Source organism: Coptis chinensis, chromosome 9 (assembly GCF_015680905.1).
Source record: "Coptis chinensis isolate HL-2020 chromosome 9, ASM1568090v1, whole genome shotgun sequence".
NCBI classification, from domain to species: Eukaryota; Viridiplantae; Streptophyta; class Magnoliopsida; order Ranunculales; family Ranunculaceae; genus Coptis; species Coptis chinensis.
The window spans coordinates 55992538-56008968 of NC_141464.1; the positions used below are offsets into that span (position 1 = coordinate 55992538).

Here is a 16431-nt window from a genome sequence, read left to right on the forward strand (position 1 = left end):
GAAGTTATCCAACGGCCCATATTATTTTAATTTTGGTACAACTTTTGACAATGTTAAACGTATTCGATTAAGCTGATTTTTTGTGGGAGTGTTCTCCATCATGTAATGTATATCCTCACAAAAAATTAGATCTCAATTCATCTTGTAAGTCCACTATTATGAGTGGAGTAACTTTGGAGTCATTTTAAATGGAGTTCATATAACCATCCCCATAATATATCCATGGAAATAGCCATCCAAACCTTCAATAAAGCGTCTGGCAACAATAAGAAGTTAGTCCTCCATGTAAGTGATTCTGGTGGAAATCCTCTCCAAGCATCCAGAGTTGGTAACAAATTTCTATCAATCGAATAGAATTTACATTTGAGTTTTCAAGTTTGAAACTAGTTATTAAACATTTATATATGCACTTTTGAAAGAAATGAGCTAGGAACACTCTGTTTGTTCAGGGTTGTTTTACTGCTCCTCAATCTTTTTCTGAGTACATGGCATCTTTGAACGTCGCCATTGGCACTAATAATGCAGGGAAGTCCGGCTATGCAATTGCCGGTTACTGGATTTCAATCCCAGTAACCATTGCAAATATACACCCACGTGTCCAGACTTAACACCCCTAACTATTCGACTGAGTTTGAAGGTGAGATCGTCGTTTGTTGGAGTGAGTATTTGAAAGGTAGGAGGCAACATTTGATTTGTGCAAAGAACTTGTAATGAAGAAGGCGAACGTAGAATATGAGCGAACTGGATGAAGGGTTTGGGTTTTATTTTATTACTAGATTACTACTAAGCAGTGGGATGAGCGACGCGAGGAGTCGGAGAATTGGAGAGGGTTGTGAGGGGGTGCGAGAGATATAAGGAAAAAGGAATGAATTGGAGAAGAAGAATGAGGGGTCAGACATCTATTTATTTCTATAATGCCACATGGAGAAGAAGAGGAATGAGGGGGAACTGTCTGACATTAGTGGTGGAATTCCGGGGGTGGGTCGGGTTTAGGCATAATCCGAGTCCATGCGAGTTTCAAATATTTCAACCCGAGCCCGGGACCAAGTCTTAGTCGGTTCTTAAATTTTCAGCCCAAGTTCTAGCCCGATCAATTCGGATTGGGTCGGGTTATATTGGGTTGGTCAAACTTCCCGGGTTTTTTTTTTGGAATTATGAGATAAAAACACTAAGGGTGTGTTTGTTTACTCACTTAGCTAAGGAAACGAAAGTTATAGAATAGTCACTTTGGAATATAATGGAATGAAAACTAAATTTTGGTATTGTATATTTGGTAAAATGGAGAAAAGAAAGGAAACCCAATAGATGGAATAAACCATGTTTGTTATACAAATACTAAAGAAAGGAAAGGAAAATATAAATTAAATGTATTTATTTATGTTTTTCTTTTTCTCTTTCCTATTTTCTTTTCTATTTTATGTTTGTTATTCGAAAACTAATGAAAGGAAATCTTTTCCTTTCTTCTCAAATCCGTGGGTTGACCCTCGGAATCAAAAAGTCTTTCCATTCCATAGTTTTGTTTCCATTGAAGAAAAATTATTTTCTTTTCCATAGCAAACAAACACACCAAACTTATAGAAAAGGTGGATCACCTCATACTTTTCCTTTCCATTAGTTTTCGCTAAAATAAACGCAGCCTAAAATTGAAATCTTCTAATGAAATCAAAGATATTTGATTGTTTGAAGGAAAACTAACCTTGTTGATTACATTATTATCTCTAAAATAGAGATTCTCAACCTTATTTTTTACAAAAATAGAATGATTAAAAGATATACATACATATATCCACATGGGCTCGGGTTTTTTAGGTTTTTTGATATTCTAACCCGAGCCTAATCCAAAACCGAGTCGGGTTTTAATAAAACCAAATCTGGACTACGAATCTGACATGTTAGCCCAGGATTAACAAAAATTGGGTTTTAGTCGATCGGGCTTAGGCTAACCCGACCCAAATTCCACCCCTACTCTTTGTATTGCAAGGGGTCAGACCTCCCTTCCCTCCCCCACCCACCCCACCTCCTCCCGTAAGAAGGGGTCAAACTGTCAGACATCGGTGTAACTTTGTAACAATTATTGGGATTGAAATCCACTAACCGGTTATTGCATAGCCGGACTCGATCCGGGACGCCTTATGTATGAAAGGAGCTTAAAACGCTAATGTTTTGATTGTTTTTCTTACCCGGCCTCAAATAGGAAAGAGATCTACAAAATATCTGATATGCCAGTTTTGTGCTGCAGCTGAAAACCTTATAAAACAGAAGCAAGTTCAAGCAATTATTGGCATGGAAACATGGCAGGAGGCAGCATTAGTTGCTGAAGTCTCAAAGCGAACACGAGTCCCCATCTTTTCTTTCAGTGCACCTTCAATCACCCCTCCATTAACTTCGGTGAGATGGCCTTCCTTGGTGAGGATGGTCAATAATGATTATCTACAAGTGTTATCGTACGTAGAGTTACACAAAATAGCATAACAATTCGGTGTGGGCTCTTACGAATGGCGTAGAGTTATCGTACTTTATGAGGACGATGGTACTACTTCATCAGGGATCCTCACACTTCTTTCACATGCATTGCAAGCTGTGGGCTCAAAGATTGAGCACTGGTCTGCTTTCCCACCTTTTTCTTCACTCTCTGATCCAATCTCTTTCATTCGTGAAGAACTTGAGAAAATTAACAAGTACAAGCAATCAAGGGTCTTCATCATTGTTCGGTCTTTGCTAGAACTAGCCACACGTATAATAACAGAAGCGAAGCAAATCGGTTTCATGGGAAGAGATTCAGTCTGGATTACAGCAGACTCGGTTACAAACCAATTCAACATAGTTAACTCATCAGTTATGTCCTCCATGCAAGGCATTATAGGAATTAGGACCCCTTTCTCTGAAACAAGCCCATCATTCAAAGACTTCTCTATCCAATTCCGAAATCTTTTCAGATCAACTTACCCTCAAGAAGATAAATCTGAACCTGGAATATACGCTCTAAGTGCTTATGATACCATTTCCACAATAGCATTAGCCATGGAAAAATCAACAGATATTAGTACTAGTCTTGCCTTACTGGACAACATCCTATCTAGCAACTTCAATGGTTTAAGTGGACAAATACACTTTCAAAACGGGGAATTATCCCGCTCCACGACTTATACGGTTGTTAATGTGGTTGGAAAGAGTTACATTCAGCTAAAATTTTGGTCCCCGGAGTATGGATTCACAGATGAGGTTATTGATGGCAAAATGAGTCAAGAGAAAAGCACAAGTGATGGTCGGAAAATGCAAGGATTGGATGATCTAGTTTATTGGCCAGGGGGGCTACGAAGAGTCCCACTTGGATGGGTGATGCCAAATGCTGCAAATCCAATGGTTATCGGTATACCTGGTAGGACTTCATTTGAGAAGTTTGTGAAAGTGAATGAAGGAGAAGATCCCACAGGTTTCTGTACTGATGTGTTCAAGAATGCTCTACAACGTCTCAACTACACTCTACCATACATTTTTGAGTCCTTTCATGGCTTGTATGATGATCTGGTGGATGAGGTCCACTTTGGGGTAATCACTAACTTTGTTATTCAATTACACAAAATAGCATAACAATTTTGGTAATAATTGGGAAAACAAAAATAGTTTAAAAGCGGCTTTTCCACGATATTGAAATCTAAACCATGTTCTTGTTGTTTTGCAGCAGATCTTTAATCAATTGGTTATAGATAAAATTGTCGTTTTGCACTAGAAACTTTCACGTTTTCTTCACTTTAGGCTGAGAATTTTTTTTTCTAATGATTTAGGCCACAAACTTTATTGAACGTTTCACTTTGGAGTAGGGTGTGCATGGTACCCAATTACCTGAATTAGAACCGGAACTGAAACCGTTTATAGTGGTTTTGGGTCTAAAATGTTAGACCCATTTAAAATGGGAACCGAACTGATAAAAAACCGAAACCGTTAGAACCAAATAGTAAAAAACCGATGGGTACCCGAACAGAAACCGGAACCGATTAGTATGATTTTGATATATAGAATTTAGTATTATATTACACTAAATAAAGGTAAATCCAAACATCTTTATATATATATATATATATATATATATATATATATATATATATATATATATATATATATATATATATTTGTTTGTCTAGAGTGCCACTCTTATAGTGACACCCTTATCTCACACTTCTTCTGGTCCGTCAGATCTCAGGATGAGATTATCAGATCTAATTCTGATAAAAACGTGAAATTTCGAATTATTTCGGAAACCTAAAAACGAAAAAATACGAAATTTTTTATTATCTCTCGTGGTCTTCTTCTCCACTCCAGAAATTTTCGAATCTACAAAAACTGAACCATCTCCAGAAATTCAACCCCCGTTTCAAGTGCCGACGAAGAAGGATTCAAACAGGTACGGTTTCTCTCTCGATCTATTTTCTCTCTCTCTCTCGAATTTCCAAGCCTTTTAAATTAAAACACCTCTCTAAATTATGATTTTCCAACTAAACTTGTAGTCATGTTTTATTTGGGTTTTGATTTATTTAAGGTGTAATCTTAATGTGTTGGAGATAGGAGTTCATATTAGACCGACTTTAGTTGTAACATTTTGCTAAATAGGGCTCTGATCATTTGTTTGATATGAATGTTTCATTGTCACCTCAAGAGGTATTTGCTAGTTATCCTACAAGTGTATTACTTCTGCTGTGGTTCTCAATTACCCTTCTTCTCGTTGGACAGAATGCAGCAAGGTCAACAGTTCCAGGAGGTCCAAGTGTGGCATGCAGTACTGCTAAAGCATTAGAATGGGATGCAACATGGTTGAAAATGGTTGATTTGACCATCTTTATCTATTGTTATTTCCATAGCTGTCCACATTTTATTTATTGTTACTAATATAAAATGGAAATTTGCAAACTTGAATATGTGCAAATTTCCGGATAGCCCTGCTTTTAAAGTTGTTATTAGTGGCTTCGGGTGTAGGTTGAATGTCTTTTCTTTGCTTACGCAAGTTCTTGTTTGGCTTGATTTGTTTTATTTTTTCTCCAATTTATCCATAGAAGAAATGATGCGTGTTTATTTTGTTTGCTAATCGTGATTTCGCTTTGTTTCTAATCAATCGAGTTGTAAATATTTATTTACTTTTTAAGGTTTTAGGCTATGATTATATATCCATTAATTTGTGTCTTTCGAATTTTTTAATAATCCTCCTTTTTCTAACCTTGTAGATGAACTCATTGCCAATGTACACCCCTCGAAGGGGTATCCTTGTTTGCTGATGAGTCCATTTGGAACAATTGGGAAGCATCTATCCAAAGATCAATTAATGAGAATGCTAATGGTTTGGCCGGTATGCCATCATCCGTCAAGAAAATGGTTTGGTTCCAATCGTTGAGCCGAGATCTTGGTTGATGGATCTCATGACATTGACCGTTGTCTTGATGTGGACGAAGCGAGTACTTGTCTTTCTGTTATAAGGAATTGAATGACCACAAGGTTCTCGCTCAAAGGGAACTCTATTGAAGCCCAACATGGTGACTCCTAGTTCTGATGCCAAGAAGGTAGCCCCAGAGGTCATTGCTGAATACACAAGCGGTGTGTGCCTTTGCAAAGAAACAATGCCCCCAAATTGTTCTCGCAGGTGGTGTTCTTGTCGGTGACGAATGAAGAGCAGGCCACAATTAACCTTAATGCAATGAACCAGCTCAAAGGAAAGAAGCCATGGTCACTCTCATTCTCCTTTGGGCGTGCTCTCCAGCCAGAGTACTCTCAAGGCATGGTTTGGAAAAGTGGAAAATGTGGAGAAGGCGCAGTGCCTTCCTCGCAAGGTGTAAGGCAAACTCGAGAGGCCACCCTTGGTACCTACAAGGGTGATGCAACCTGGCTGGAGATGGTGCTTCTTGAAGGCCTTCATGTCAAGGATTACAAGTATTGATGAAGTTTTGTGTTTTAGTATTGCAATTTTATGAGTAGATACGAGGGAAAAAATTGGAGATAAAGTCTGTCTTTAAGGCTTAGTGTTTAGATCTTTTTTCCTGCATAGTTGAGTGAGGCTGATTTAATAATTTTGGGGGGCATGTTTGTTGAGTTCGAATGTTTCTCTCCAAGTGATTTGTCTTGTTTTAATGCTTTCTCTGATAAATTTTATGTTTTGCTCTTTTTTGAACCTCTTTATAGTGTATGTGTTGACTATTGTATTTTTCGCCATTTTCATTTGGATTAGGCTTCATGCTAATGTCAATGAGAGTTTAGGTGGTGTATACAACTCCCTATATTTTTCCCCTGGATTCATCTTTGATTCTATTCTTGTTGACATAACGATTGAATTTGGAGTCTAATAGAGGATCTCATTCTTCAGCTAAAGAAACTCTACGACCATCACCGTCACTCTCCTTTATAGCTCCCATTGTTACAAATCTTGGAGACTTCTTATGACTAGCGACAAAGCTTTGAAGCTCAATTCTTCCACCAGAAGTCACACCACCAAAAAAAGAAGTTTCATAAGAAGGATTAGCACAACGGTTGTAACCATTGGGATTATGAGAGAGAGTAATCATTAGCCGAACGCCGAAAGACCTGTCGACTACCCAATGGAGTCGAAGAAGTCGCCCATGGACTAAGCGCTGCACCCAGATCATTACGACCTTCTTGCCACCCCATCGGTTCAAAGGTCCATGAAATTTCACCTTTTCATGACATATCATCATTGCTACCAAATGGAGTGATTGGAAATGGATGGTATCTACGCCCACCTATAAACGGTGGAGATGGAGTGTATGCCATGACATACACTATAAACGGTGTGGCCATATCGTTTGGATTTGAATTTGGATAAAAAAATGACGTTTCTGTTTTTTTGCCCTCTGACCGGTGTGGCCACACCGTTTGGACTTAGTCCCAAACGGCATGGCCACACCGTTTGGACTAGGTCCCAAACGGTGTGGCCATGTCGCTTTGGGACTAAGTCCAAACGGTGTGGCCACACCGGTCGAGGGCAAAAACAAAACGCCATTTTTATCCAAATTCAAGTCCAAACAATATGGCCACACCGTTTGGACTTAGTCCCAAACGACATGGCCACACCGTTTGGACTAGGTCCCAAACGGTGTGACCATGTCGTTTGGGACTAAGTCCAAACGGTGTGGCCATGCAGTTTGGGACTAATTTTGTCGAGAGGCACAAGTATTGTGGATAGAGTGAAGAAAAATAATAAGATTACGAAGGTTACAAAGTCGTGGCTTGAACTTTAAAGAGTTTGATCTGAAGTGATTTAGATAGTGTCAATATCTCTCACAAAAAAAGTGCCAAATACCATGCAGATATACCTCGTCAAAGAGGATCCTGTAAGCATTCAAATCATGATAAATTCTTCGATTTTCAGTATTGCAATGGTCAAGTGCTTGTGCAATGATAAATTCTCAATTATTAGTTCAAATTTTCTTGACATTCAAGTGGCTGCCACCAAGAAAGGAAAATGAAGCATAAAGAATTGGAGTAAACTTGTGGCGAATCTTCTTGACTTATGCCATTTTTTCCATCCAAGTATAAACACCACTCTGCAGTGGTATCCCAAGAGACCAACTTCAGCAAAACGAATTGAGATTCAGCAAAGCAATAGACGAATTGAGATTCAGCAAAGCAATAGACAAAAGAACTAGAATACAAAGTGCATATTTTAAAAAAAAAAAAAAAAACAAACAATTTTTGGATGCCAAGTTTCGAAAGAATTGTACTTTGAGCGCAAGTCCTTCCAAGATTGAACTTCCACAATAAATTCACATACACATGCCAAATTCTTTGATAGAGTTCAAATTCTCTAACACATACTAAATTCACATACACATGCCAAATTCTCTGATAGAGTTCAAATACACATACAAAATCCTTCCAAGATTTATACATACTAAATTCAAACTACTAACCAAATACACCTGAATTTCCCGAAGATACAGTTCCAAAACCCCAAGTCTAACTGATGGTTACCTCCATAGCAACATCATTCAAAGCAAAAGCTACATCCAAAGCAACTTAGGATAACTCATCATCGACAACGCCACACGACATCCAAAGCAACCTAAGCCAATAACACCTTAACCAGCCACTTGATAATACACAAAACCGCTAAGAAAAGACAGACCAACAACAACGTAAATATTAACATTCCGATTGAGTGAATTTCTGAATCAGTCGTTATCCTTCTTGTGCAAATAGAAGCTCGACTCTCAGTTGGGGAAAATGTGGGAGCTCGACTCTCATTTATATTCAACGACGACGAGCTTCCACAATTATTTTCTTCATCCGCCCACTTAAAATACCTACATTTCTTATCCTTAGGCAAACGTTTGTCATTTTTTTCGCAAACACAGAAAGATCGTCCAGGATTCATTTGGGTATTCGAGACTCTATTAAGAACTGAGCTTCCACAATAAGGGCACCTCATTTATAGATCGAATTTCACTGTAGAAGGAAAAAATTAAAAAATATCAAAATATGCAAATGTAAAATCACATGAATATGTAATAACTATGGAACCCTAAAACAATAACATTAAAAAAACAAATGAACAAACAAAAGTTAAATAGAATATGCTAGTTCAAAACTTTAGCAGAATTCACCGAATATGCTAGTTCAAAACTCTAACAGAGTTCACCGAACTCTGACAGAGTTCAAAACTCTGATAGAGTTCACCGAACTATGACAGAGTTCAAAACTCTGACAGAGTTCACCAAATATGCTAATTCACCGAACTTTGACAGAGTTCACCGAATATGCTAATTCACCGAACTTTGACAGAGTTCACCGAATATGCTAATTCACCGAACTCTGACAGAGTTCAAAACTATGACAGAGTTCACCGAACTCTGACAGAGTTTAAAACTTTGACAGAGTTCACCGAATATGCTAATTCACCGAACTTTGACAGAGTTCACCGAATATGCTAATTCACCGAACTCTGACAGAGTTCAAAACTCTGATAGAGTTCACCGAACTCTGAACAGAGTTCAAAAATATGATAGAGTTCACTGAATATGCTAATTCTATGATCAACAAAACTTCTCAGCAGAAGTTCACCGAATATGCTAATTCACCGAACTTTGACTGAGTTCACCGAATATACTAATTCACTGAACTCTGACAGAGTTCAAAACTATGACAGAGTTCACCGAATATGCTAGTTCAAAACTCTGACAGAGTTCACCGAACTCTGACAGAGTGAAACCTTGTTGTAGCAACATCTTCATTGGAATCCATAAAGAAACAAATAAAAAAACAACAACATAGATAACAAACAAAAACAAGTAGTACTTTGAAAGTAACTAAATTTTATTACTTTCTTTAGGTAAACCCATTGAAAGTACAATTAGGAATCAGTGGTACCATAACCTAAACTAAAAAATCAAGATGTAGAGCTTATTAGAACTTCCCACCTTCATCATGGTCTTAAACTCGTCAAAATTAACACACCCATCCCCATTTCTATCAACATTCTTAATCATCTTCTTAAACAATCAAAAGCCAAATACGGTTTCAAACATCTCTATCCCCATTTCAAACGAATCCAAGCTAATTAAACAACAAATCAAACGAATAAAAAGTAGAAAAATACCTTAATCCAGAAGCCAAATACGGTTTGGAGAAGAAGAAGCCGAGAGAGAGAGACAGTTCTCCAATTTCGCGATTTTCAAAATTTTCGTGTTTTTTGGATTTTGCAAAATTTCGTGTTTTTTGGATTTTGAAATAACACGAAATTTTGAAATATCAGAAATTTTTGGTGAAATTTGGAATGTTACATCATCAGATCTTGAGGTGGATCGGACGGCTGAAGAGAAGTGTGAGATTAGAGTGGCAAGATTAGAGTGGCACTCTAGACAAACCGATATATATATATTAGAGCTATAATATATATATATATATATATATATATATATATATATATATATATATATATATATATATATATATATATATATATATATATATATATATATATATTATAGCTCTACCCTCTTCAATTGAGAAAACGTTTCTAGAGTGTCCACGTGTCATGGCTAATTAAGAAAAAGTATGAGACAAAATAGGATATATATATATATATATATATATATATATATATATATTAGAGTTCTACCCTTGAGGAAGCGTTTCTAGAGTGTCCACGTGTTATGGCTAATTAAGAAAAAGTAGGAGATAAAATAGAAAACAAATATTTATCTTTATCCTTAGATATATATTCCTAAACTCTATTACTGAATATAAAAAAGTAGGATATAAATAAAGAAACAATTCCATATAGAGATTCACAGACTCTCTAACTTTTCCTAAACACTATAGCTAATTACGAAAAAAACAATCTCATCTAGAGTTTCACAGAATCTCCAACTTTTTCTAAACAATATAGCTAATTACGAAAAAAAAAAAAAAAAATAGACAAAAACTAAATTGCTAAAAACAATAATTTCCATCGAAAACGATTTTCCTAAAACTCTTTCGATTTGATGTGCCATCCACTATATGATTTAGACATTTATTCAGTTAAGAATTCAAAAAATCACAATTACGGCCACAATAATTACGACATATTTCAATTCTTTAGATATATATTATAGTTATACCCTCACCAATCTATTTTTTTGGAACACTCGCAGGAACTCCAGTTTTTTCTAAACTCTATTACTATTTATAAAAAAAAAATATGATATAAATAAGAAAACAATCACATATAAAGTTTTAGAGAGTCTCTAACTTTTTCTAAACACTATAACTAATTATGAAAAAATAATCTCATCTAGAGTGTCACATAGTCTCCAACTTTTCCTAAACAATATAGCTAATTACGAAAAAAAAATATGAGACAAAAAACTAAATTGCTAAAAACAATAGTTTCCACCGAAAACGATTTTCCTAAAACCCTTTCGATTTGATGCGCCATCCACAATGTGATTTAAATATTTATTCATAATTAATGATTCCAAAATTCACAATTCTAGCCACAATAATTACGACATATTCCAATTAAATTTATAAATTTATAAATTTTCATTATATATATAAATTTGATGTAACTGCATTGAACTAACCTCAAAAAATAATTAACGGGAAATCGAAAACTGGATGTAAATGCAAGCATTAAACTAATCTTAAAAAGTAATTAATAGAAAATTGGAATATGGATACAACTGCATAAAACTAACCTCAAAGAATAATTAACGAGAAATCAAAACTTGGATGCAAATACATCAAACTAATATAAAAAAATAATTGTCGGAAAATCGGATCTAGATGCAAATGCATTGAACTAACCCTCAAAGATTAAATTAATAGGAAATCAAAAACTGGATGCAACTGCATTGAACTAACCTCAAAGAAAAATTAATTATAAATTGGAAACATGATGCAAATGCGTGAAACTAATCTTAAAGAATAATTAACGGGAAATCGGAAACCGGCTGCAACTGCACTGAACTAATCTTAAAAAATAAACTAGATACAAATGCATTGAACTAACCTCAAGAAATAATTAACAGGAAATTGGAAACTGGATGCAAATTCATTAAATTAATATCAAACAATAATTAACGGAAAATCGGAAACTAGATGCAAATGCAACCTTATCAAATAATAAACGAGAAATCAAAAACTGTATGCAAATGCATTAAACTAATCTCACGTAATAATTAACTCGAAATCAAAACTGGATGCAAAATGCATTGAAATGAATTTCAAAGAACAATTAACAGGGAATTGGAAATTGGATGCAAATGTATTGAACTAACTGTAAAGAATAATTAATGAGAAATCAGAAACTAGATGCAACCGCATTGAACTAACGTAAAACAAAATAACGGAAATCAAAAATTAGATTCAACTGCATTGAACTAACCTCAAAATATAAATAACGGAAAATTAGAAACTGGATGCAAATGCATTGAACTAACCTCAAAACATAGTTGGATTATATGTTGTGAGAATGTCTAGATAAGTATAGTTTTGCATTTAAAATTGTGTTTATCTTATCTTTTTCCGTATGATTGGTAACTTCTTGCTATTCAAGTAGCTTCAATATATATGAATTTCGCCTTATTAGGCAATCTCACAAAACTTCAATTATTAAACAACAAAATGAAATTGAAGGGTTTTATCAAATGTGAGTTTTTTTTTAATGGAGAGTGAGGTTTTCACGTTATAAGAAATTTGGATGAGTGACAAATATAATATTAATATATAATAGTTCTGCATATTTGCAAATATTTTTTAGAATAATTAATATAACAACACTCGTTCGTAGATAATCTTTGCAGATTTCACATAGTGAGTCATGCATAATTTAAAGAATAATTAACGGGAAATTGGGAACTAGATAATCTTTGATGATCCAACATAGTAAATCAAACATAATTTATTTTTATGTCATGTTTGGAAGGACACTATAGATAGATCAAGATAAGTTGGTATTACACACCACATTGGATAATTAAAAGAAAAAACTCAAAAACTGATTCAAATACATAACTAAGCTCAAAACAGTAATTAAAAATAGATGAAATCCTTGAAAACTTTAATGCAAATGCAATAAACTAAACTCAAAAATAATTAATGTAATTAACTAGAAATCGAAAAACTCGATGCAAATAAAATCGCTAAATTAATCTCACGTAATAATTAACCGAAATCAAAAACTTGATACAAATGCATTGAATAACCTCATCGACCTCAAAGAACAATTAGCATGAAATTGAAAATTGGATGCATGTATTGAACTAACCACAAATAATAATTAATGAGAAATCGAAACCTGGATTATCAAATAATAACCGCATTGAACTAACCTCAAAAAAAAATACAAATGCATTGCGGAATCGAAAATTGATGCAACTAACCACATTCAACTAACCTCAAAATATAAATAACGAAAAAATCAAAAAACTAGATGCTAGATCTGATGTATTGAACTAATCTCAAAGAGTAATTAACAGGAGATTGGAACCTTGATGCAAATGCATTTAACTAATCTCAAAGACTAATTAATTAAACATAAAAAATTGGATGCAACTGTACTAAATTAACCTTAATGAATAACTAACGGAAAATTATAAAGTGGATGCAATTGCACTGAACCAACCTCAAATAATAATTAACGGAAAATCGAAAACTTGATGCAACTACATTGAACTAACCTCACAGAATAATTAATGAGAAATTGGAAACTGAATGCAATGTACTACATTGAACTAACTTCAAAGAATAATTAATGAAAAATCATAAAATTAATGCAAATGCATTGAACTAATAACCTTAAAACATGTTTGTATTATAAGTAGAGGGAATAAATGTCTCGACAAATATAGTTTTTCATTTTAAGTAGTGTTTATCATAATTTTTTTATTATGATTAAGAATGTCATGCTATTCAAGTAGCTTCAATATTATCTTCGTCACATTAGACATTCTCACAAAATTTCAATCAAATTTCTATTATTAAACCTAATAACAAATAGAAGTCGATGAGTTTTATCAAGATTTGATGCTTCATTTTTATAGAGAGTGGTGCAAGAAATTTGAATGACTGATTAATATAATTTTCATATCTCATAGCTATGCATTGTTGCTAATATTTTTTACAATAATTTAATATAATGGCACCCGTTCGTAGGACGGGTTCGAAAGCTAGTTATTATTATATATAGTCTATATTTGTTAGGTGTAAAATTATACTAAAAATATATAACATTTAGCATAATAGTGAATGTGTGTTATTAAATGCATCTTTTATAATTAATATTACATTAAATATGTGTATTATAAATATTAATAATAATATTTACGTGTCTACGTCTACACGTATAGTCGTATACTATGAATTAACTAATGCACTGTCTATATTAACTAATACATGAACGTGTACATGCTTGATATATTACATGTATATATATTGGATAACGAATACGTACAATGCTAACTAACAATTGTGGTACATGTGATATTTATTCTATATATGACGCATTAAGTATAGTATAATATACATATGTTCGTTTTAAAATATACACATATGTATAATGTATGCGAATATATTTAAAGTTTTTAGATAACTTTCAAATACTATTATTGAATTTAGGACCATTATTTCTTATGAGAGGACAAAAAAATCGATGACAAGTGTTATAGTCGCCGTAAACCAACTTTTATATCGGTTATATAACTTAAAAAAATAATTTTAGCAATAAAAATATATAACCCGAGAAAGAACCAGAATCGACCTAATTAATGGGTATGGGTCCAGGTTTTCAAAATATAAGAAAAAAACTGAAAGAACCGAACCCGATAGAAACTGCTAAAAATAGACCCAGAACGGAAACCGATAAGAACTGACCCAAAACCGACCCATGAACACCCCTGCTTTGGACCAAAGAAGTAATTCTCAATATATTTATTATTATTTGTTTTGCTGATTCCGAGGATTTTAGTCGAAAAATTAACGTTAACCCATCTCTCAAATGTATATCGTAATATAGCTATGTGAAAATCAAGTTTCCTGGGAGCAATGACATTTTCCTTTTTCTTCGTTCTTTAAAATATACTCCCAAAATCTTTCAGTTTGCGTGTTTTGTTGACAATATGTGCTTGACCACCATTACTTCAACTCAACAGTGTGATTCAATTTTGCTTCACAAAAACTAAACTCTGTTAGTCCTCAATTTTCAGAACAATTCAAAGCCTTTACATCACCAAAACACTTGAAGTTTGTCTCAATTGTATTGTAATTGTTTTGTCTAGCTTGCATTTTAGTTCTCCTGCCTGCTATCTGATATGTGATGAAGTACTTGTCAACTTCTATTTATTGCAAGAAATATGATGCTGTGGTGGGCGATATTACGGTGTTAGCAAATCGAACCAATTATGTGGAATTCACTCAGCCTTACGCAAAATCAGGGCTAGCGATGGTGGTCCCTGTGAAATCCAAAGAAAATGCATGGTTGTTTGTGAAGCCATTCAGAGCTGCAATGTGGCTTGTAGTCAGCATTGCGTTTATGTACACAATGTTTGCTGTATGGTTTTTAGAACGCAGAACCAATCCAGAATTTAGAGGTCCGTGGAAGATTCAACTCAGCACTGCAATGTGGTTTACGTTCTCCACTCTATTTTTTGCACACAGTAAGTTCTCTAAAATTATGAAATATTATCTTATTGGCAATGTTGGTGGGCCTGAGGAGATCTACTGTAGACAGTGTTCTTAAAAACGCTAGGTGGTACTGTGGTAGTCGGGCAGTGGGAGAGCGCCTAGGCCTTCTAAGCAGTGCTTAGACGGGCTAGGTGTTAGGCGGTTTTTTTTTTCTAATATATATAGTAATATACACTTATACTACAAGAAATGAAGAAAATCATTTACCATAACTCAAAAAATAAACACAAACAAAGATACTTATTACAAAAATACGCAATAGTTGAAGAATATCGACTTCATATAAAAACATATTCTTTATTATAGTGGTATATAATTTACATTAGGCTTTAGTCTTTTAAACTCATCAAATCTTAAGTCTATACGGGCCTTTAATTTTAGACATTTAATCATTCAAAAAAAAAACTTGACTAGATCGCCTAGAGGCCGCCTAGACCCGCCTAATCAGTACGCCTATACCCACCTAATCGGTCCACTGATTTTTTAAACAATTTGGGCCTAGGCGAGTCGGTTGGGCACTGCCTAGCGCCTAGCGGGCCGCCTAGACCAATTTTTAGAAGAGTGATTGTAGATTGGTTTGCGCTTGGATTGAGCCATTTGCATTTGGGTTATGTTTAGGCCTTGATTTGGGATTTCTATTTTTGAATAGTATTTCTAATGGTTTAGGGTACGGGGTTAATATTCTCCCCCCACCATTCTCTATTAGCTCCTAGCTTAAAATATAAAAGGACCAACATGCCCCTCTAGTCCTCTACCAACCACCGACAAATGGACGAACCCACCTGTGACTTTCTTCTCTCTTTTTATACTTTCGCTCTCAATTTTCAATAAATAAAGCACATTAACACTTTGAACCATAGATTCTACCTACTTGACCAGGAATGAAATTGATAAGAGTGCTCCTAAAACTTATCAGAGAGCTCTGTAGTGGTAGGATCTGCGATGTAAAGGATGAGTCGTAATGCGACCTGATGCGAGCTATGATAGGTGGAGCCGAGGAGTAGGAGATCGACAGAGGATGGCCCCGGCAAAGATATGGTGATAATGCCGAGTACTAGCAGACCGCGGTCACGCGGGTGCCCGACAGGAACCCTACACGTGGCAGAAAGGGGAGCGAAGGATGAAGGGATAGGTGGACAGTTGCGATGGGCGAGAAGGGTGTATAAAAAAAAACAGTGAAAGAGAGAAAGGAAGGACGAAAAAGGAGAGAAAATAAGAGCTAGAGAGGCGAGACCTAGAGAAGAAAAGGAGAAAGAGTGAGTGTGG

At 34.9% G+C, this 16431-nt stretch overlaps 1 protein-coding gene and 1 pseudogene across 1 annotated transcript; both read left to right on the forward strand.

Moving 5' to 3' along the window:
- The first annotated feature begins 213 nt into the window (after positions 1 to 213).
- On the forward strand, positions 214 to 15220 carry LOC147476832 (glutamate receptor 2.7-like). The gene is made up of 3 exons (XM_086584850.1): positions 214 to 285; positions 2240 to 3549; positions 14831 to 15220. The coding sequence occupies exons 2-3, from the start codon at positions 2767 to 2769 to the stop codon at positions 15218 to 15220; spliced, it is 1173 nt and encodes a 390-aa protein (XP_086440976.1). The 5' UTR covers positions 214 to 285; positions 2240 to 2766.
- Positions 4913 to 5923, forward strand: LOC147476833 (fructose-bisphosphate aldolase 1, cytoplasmic pseudogene; annotated as a pseudogene).
- Positions 15221 to 16431: the final 1211 nt, after the last annotated feature.

Bases quoted from the DNA above. Each gene is read 5' to 3' on its own strand.
- LOC147476832 (XM_086584850.1), top strand. From the start codon at position 2,767: ATGGGAAGAGATTCAGTCTGGATTACAGCAGACTCGGTTACAAACCAA. The intron at 3,550-14,830 runs GTAATCACTAAC...ATTTATTGCAAG, and splicing joins TGGATGAGGTCCACTTTGGG to AAATATGATGCTGTGGTGGG.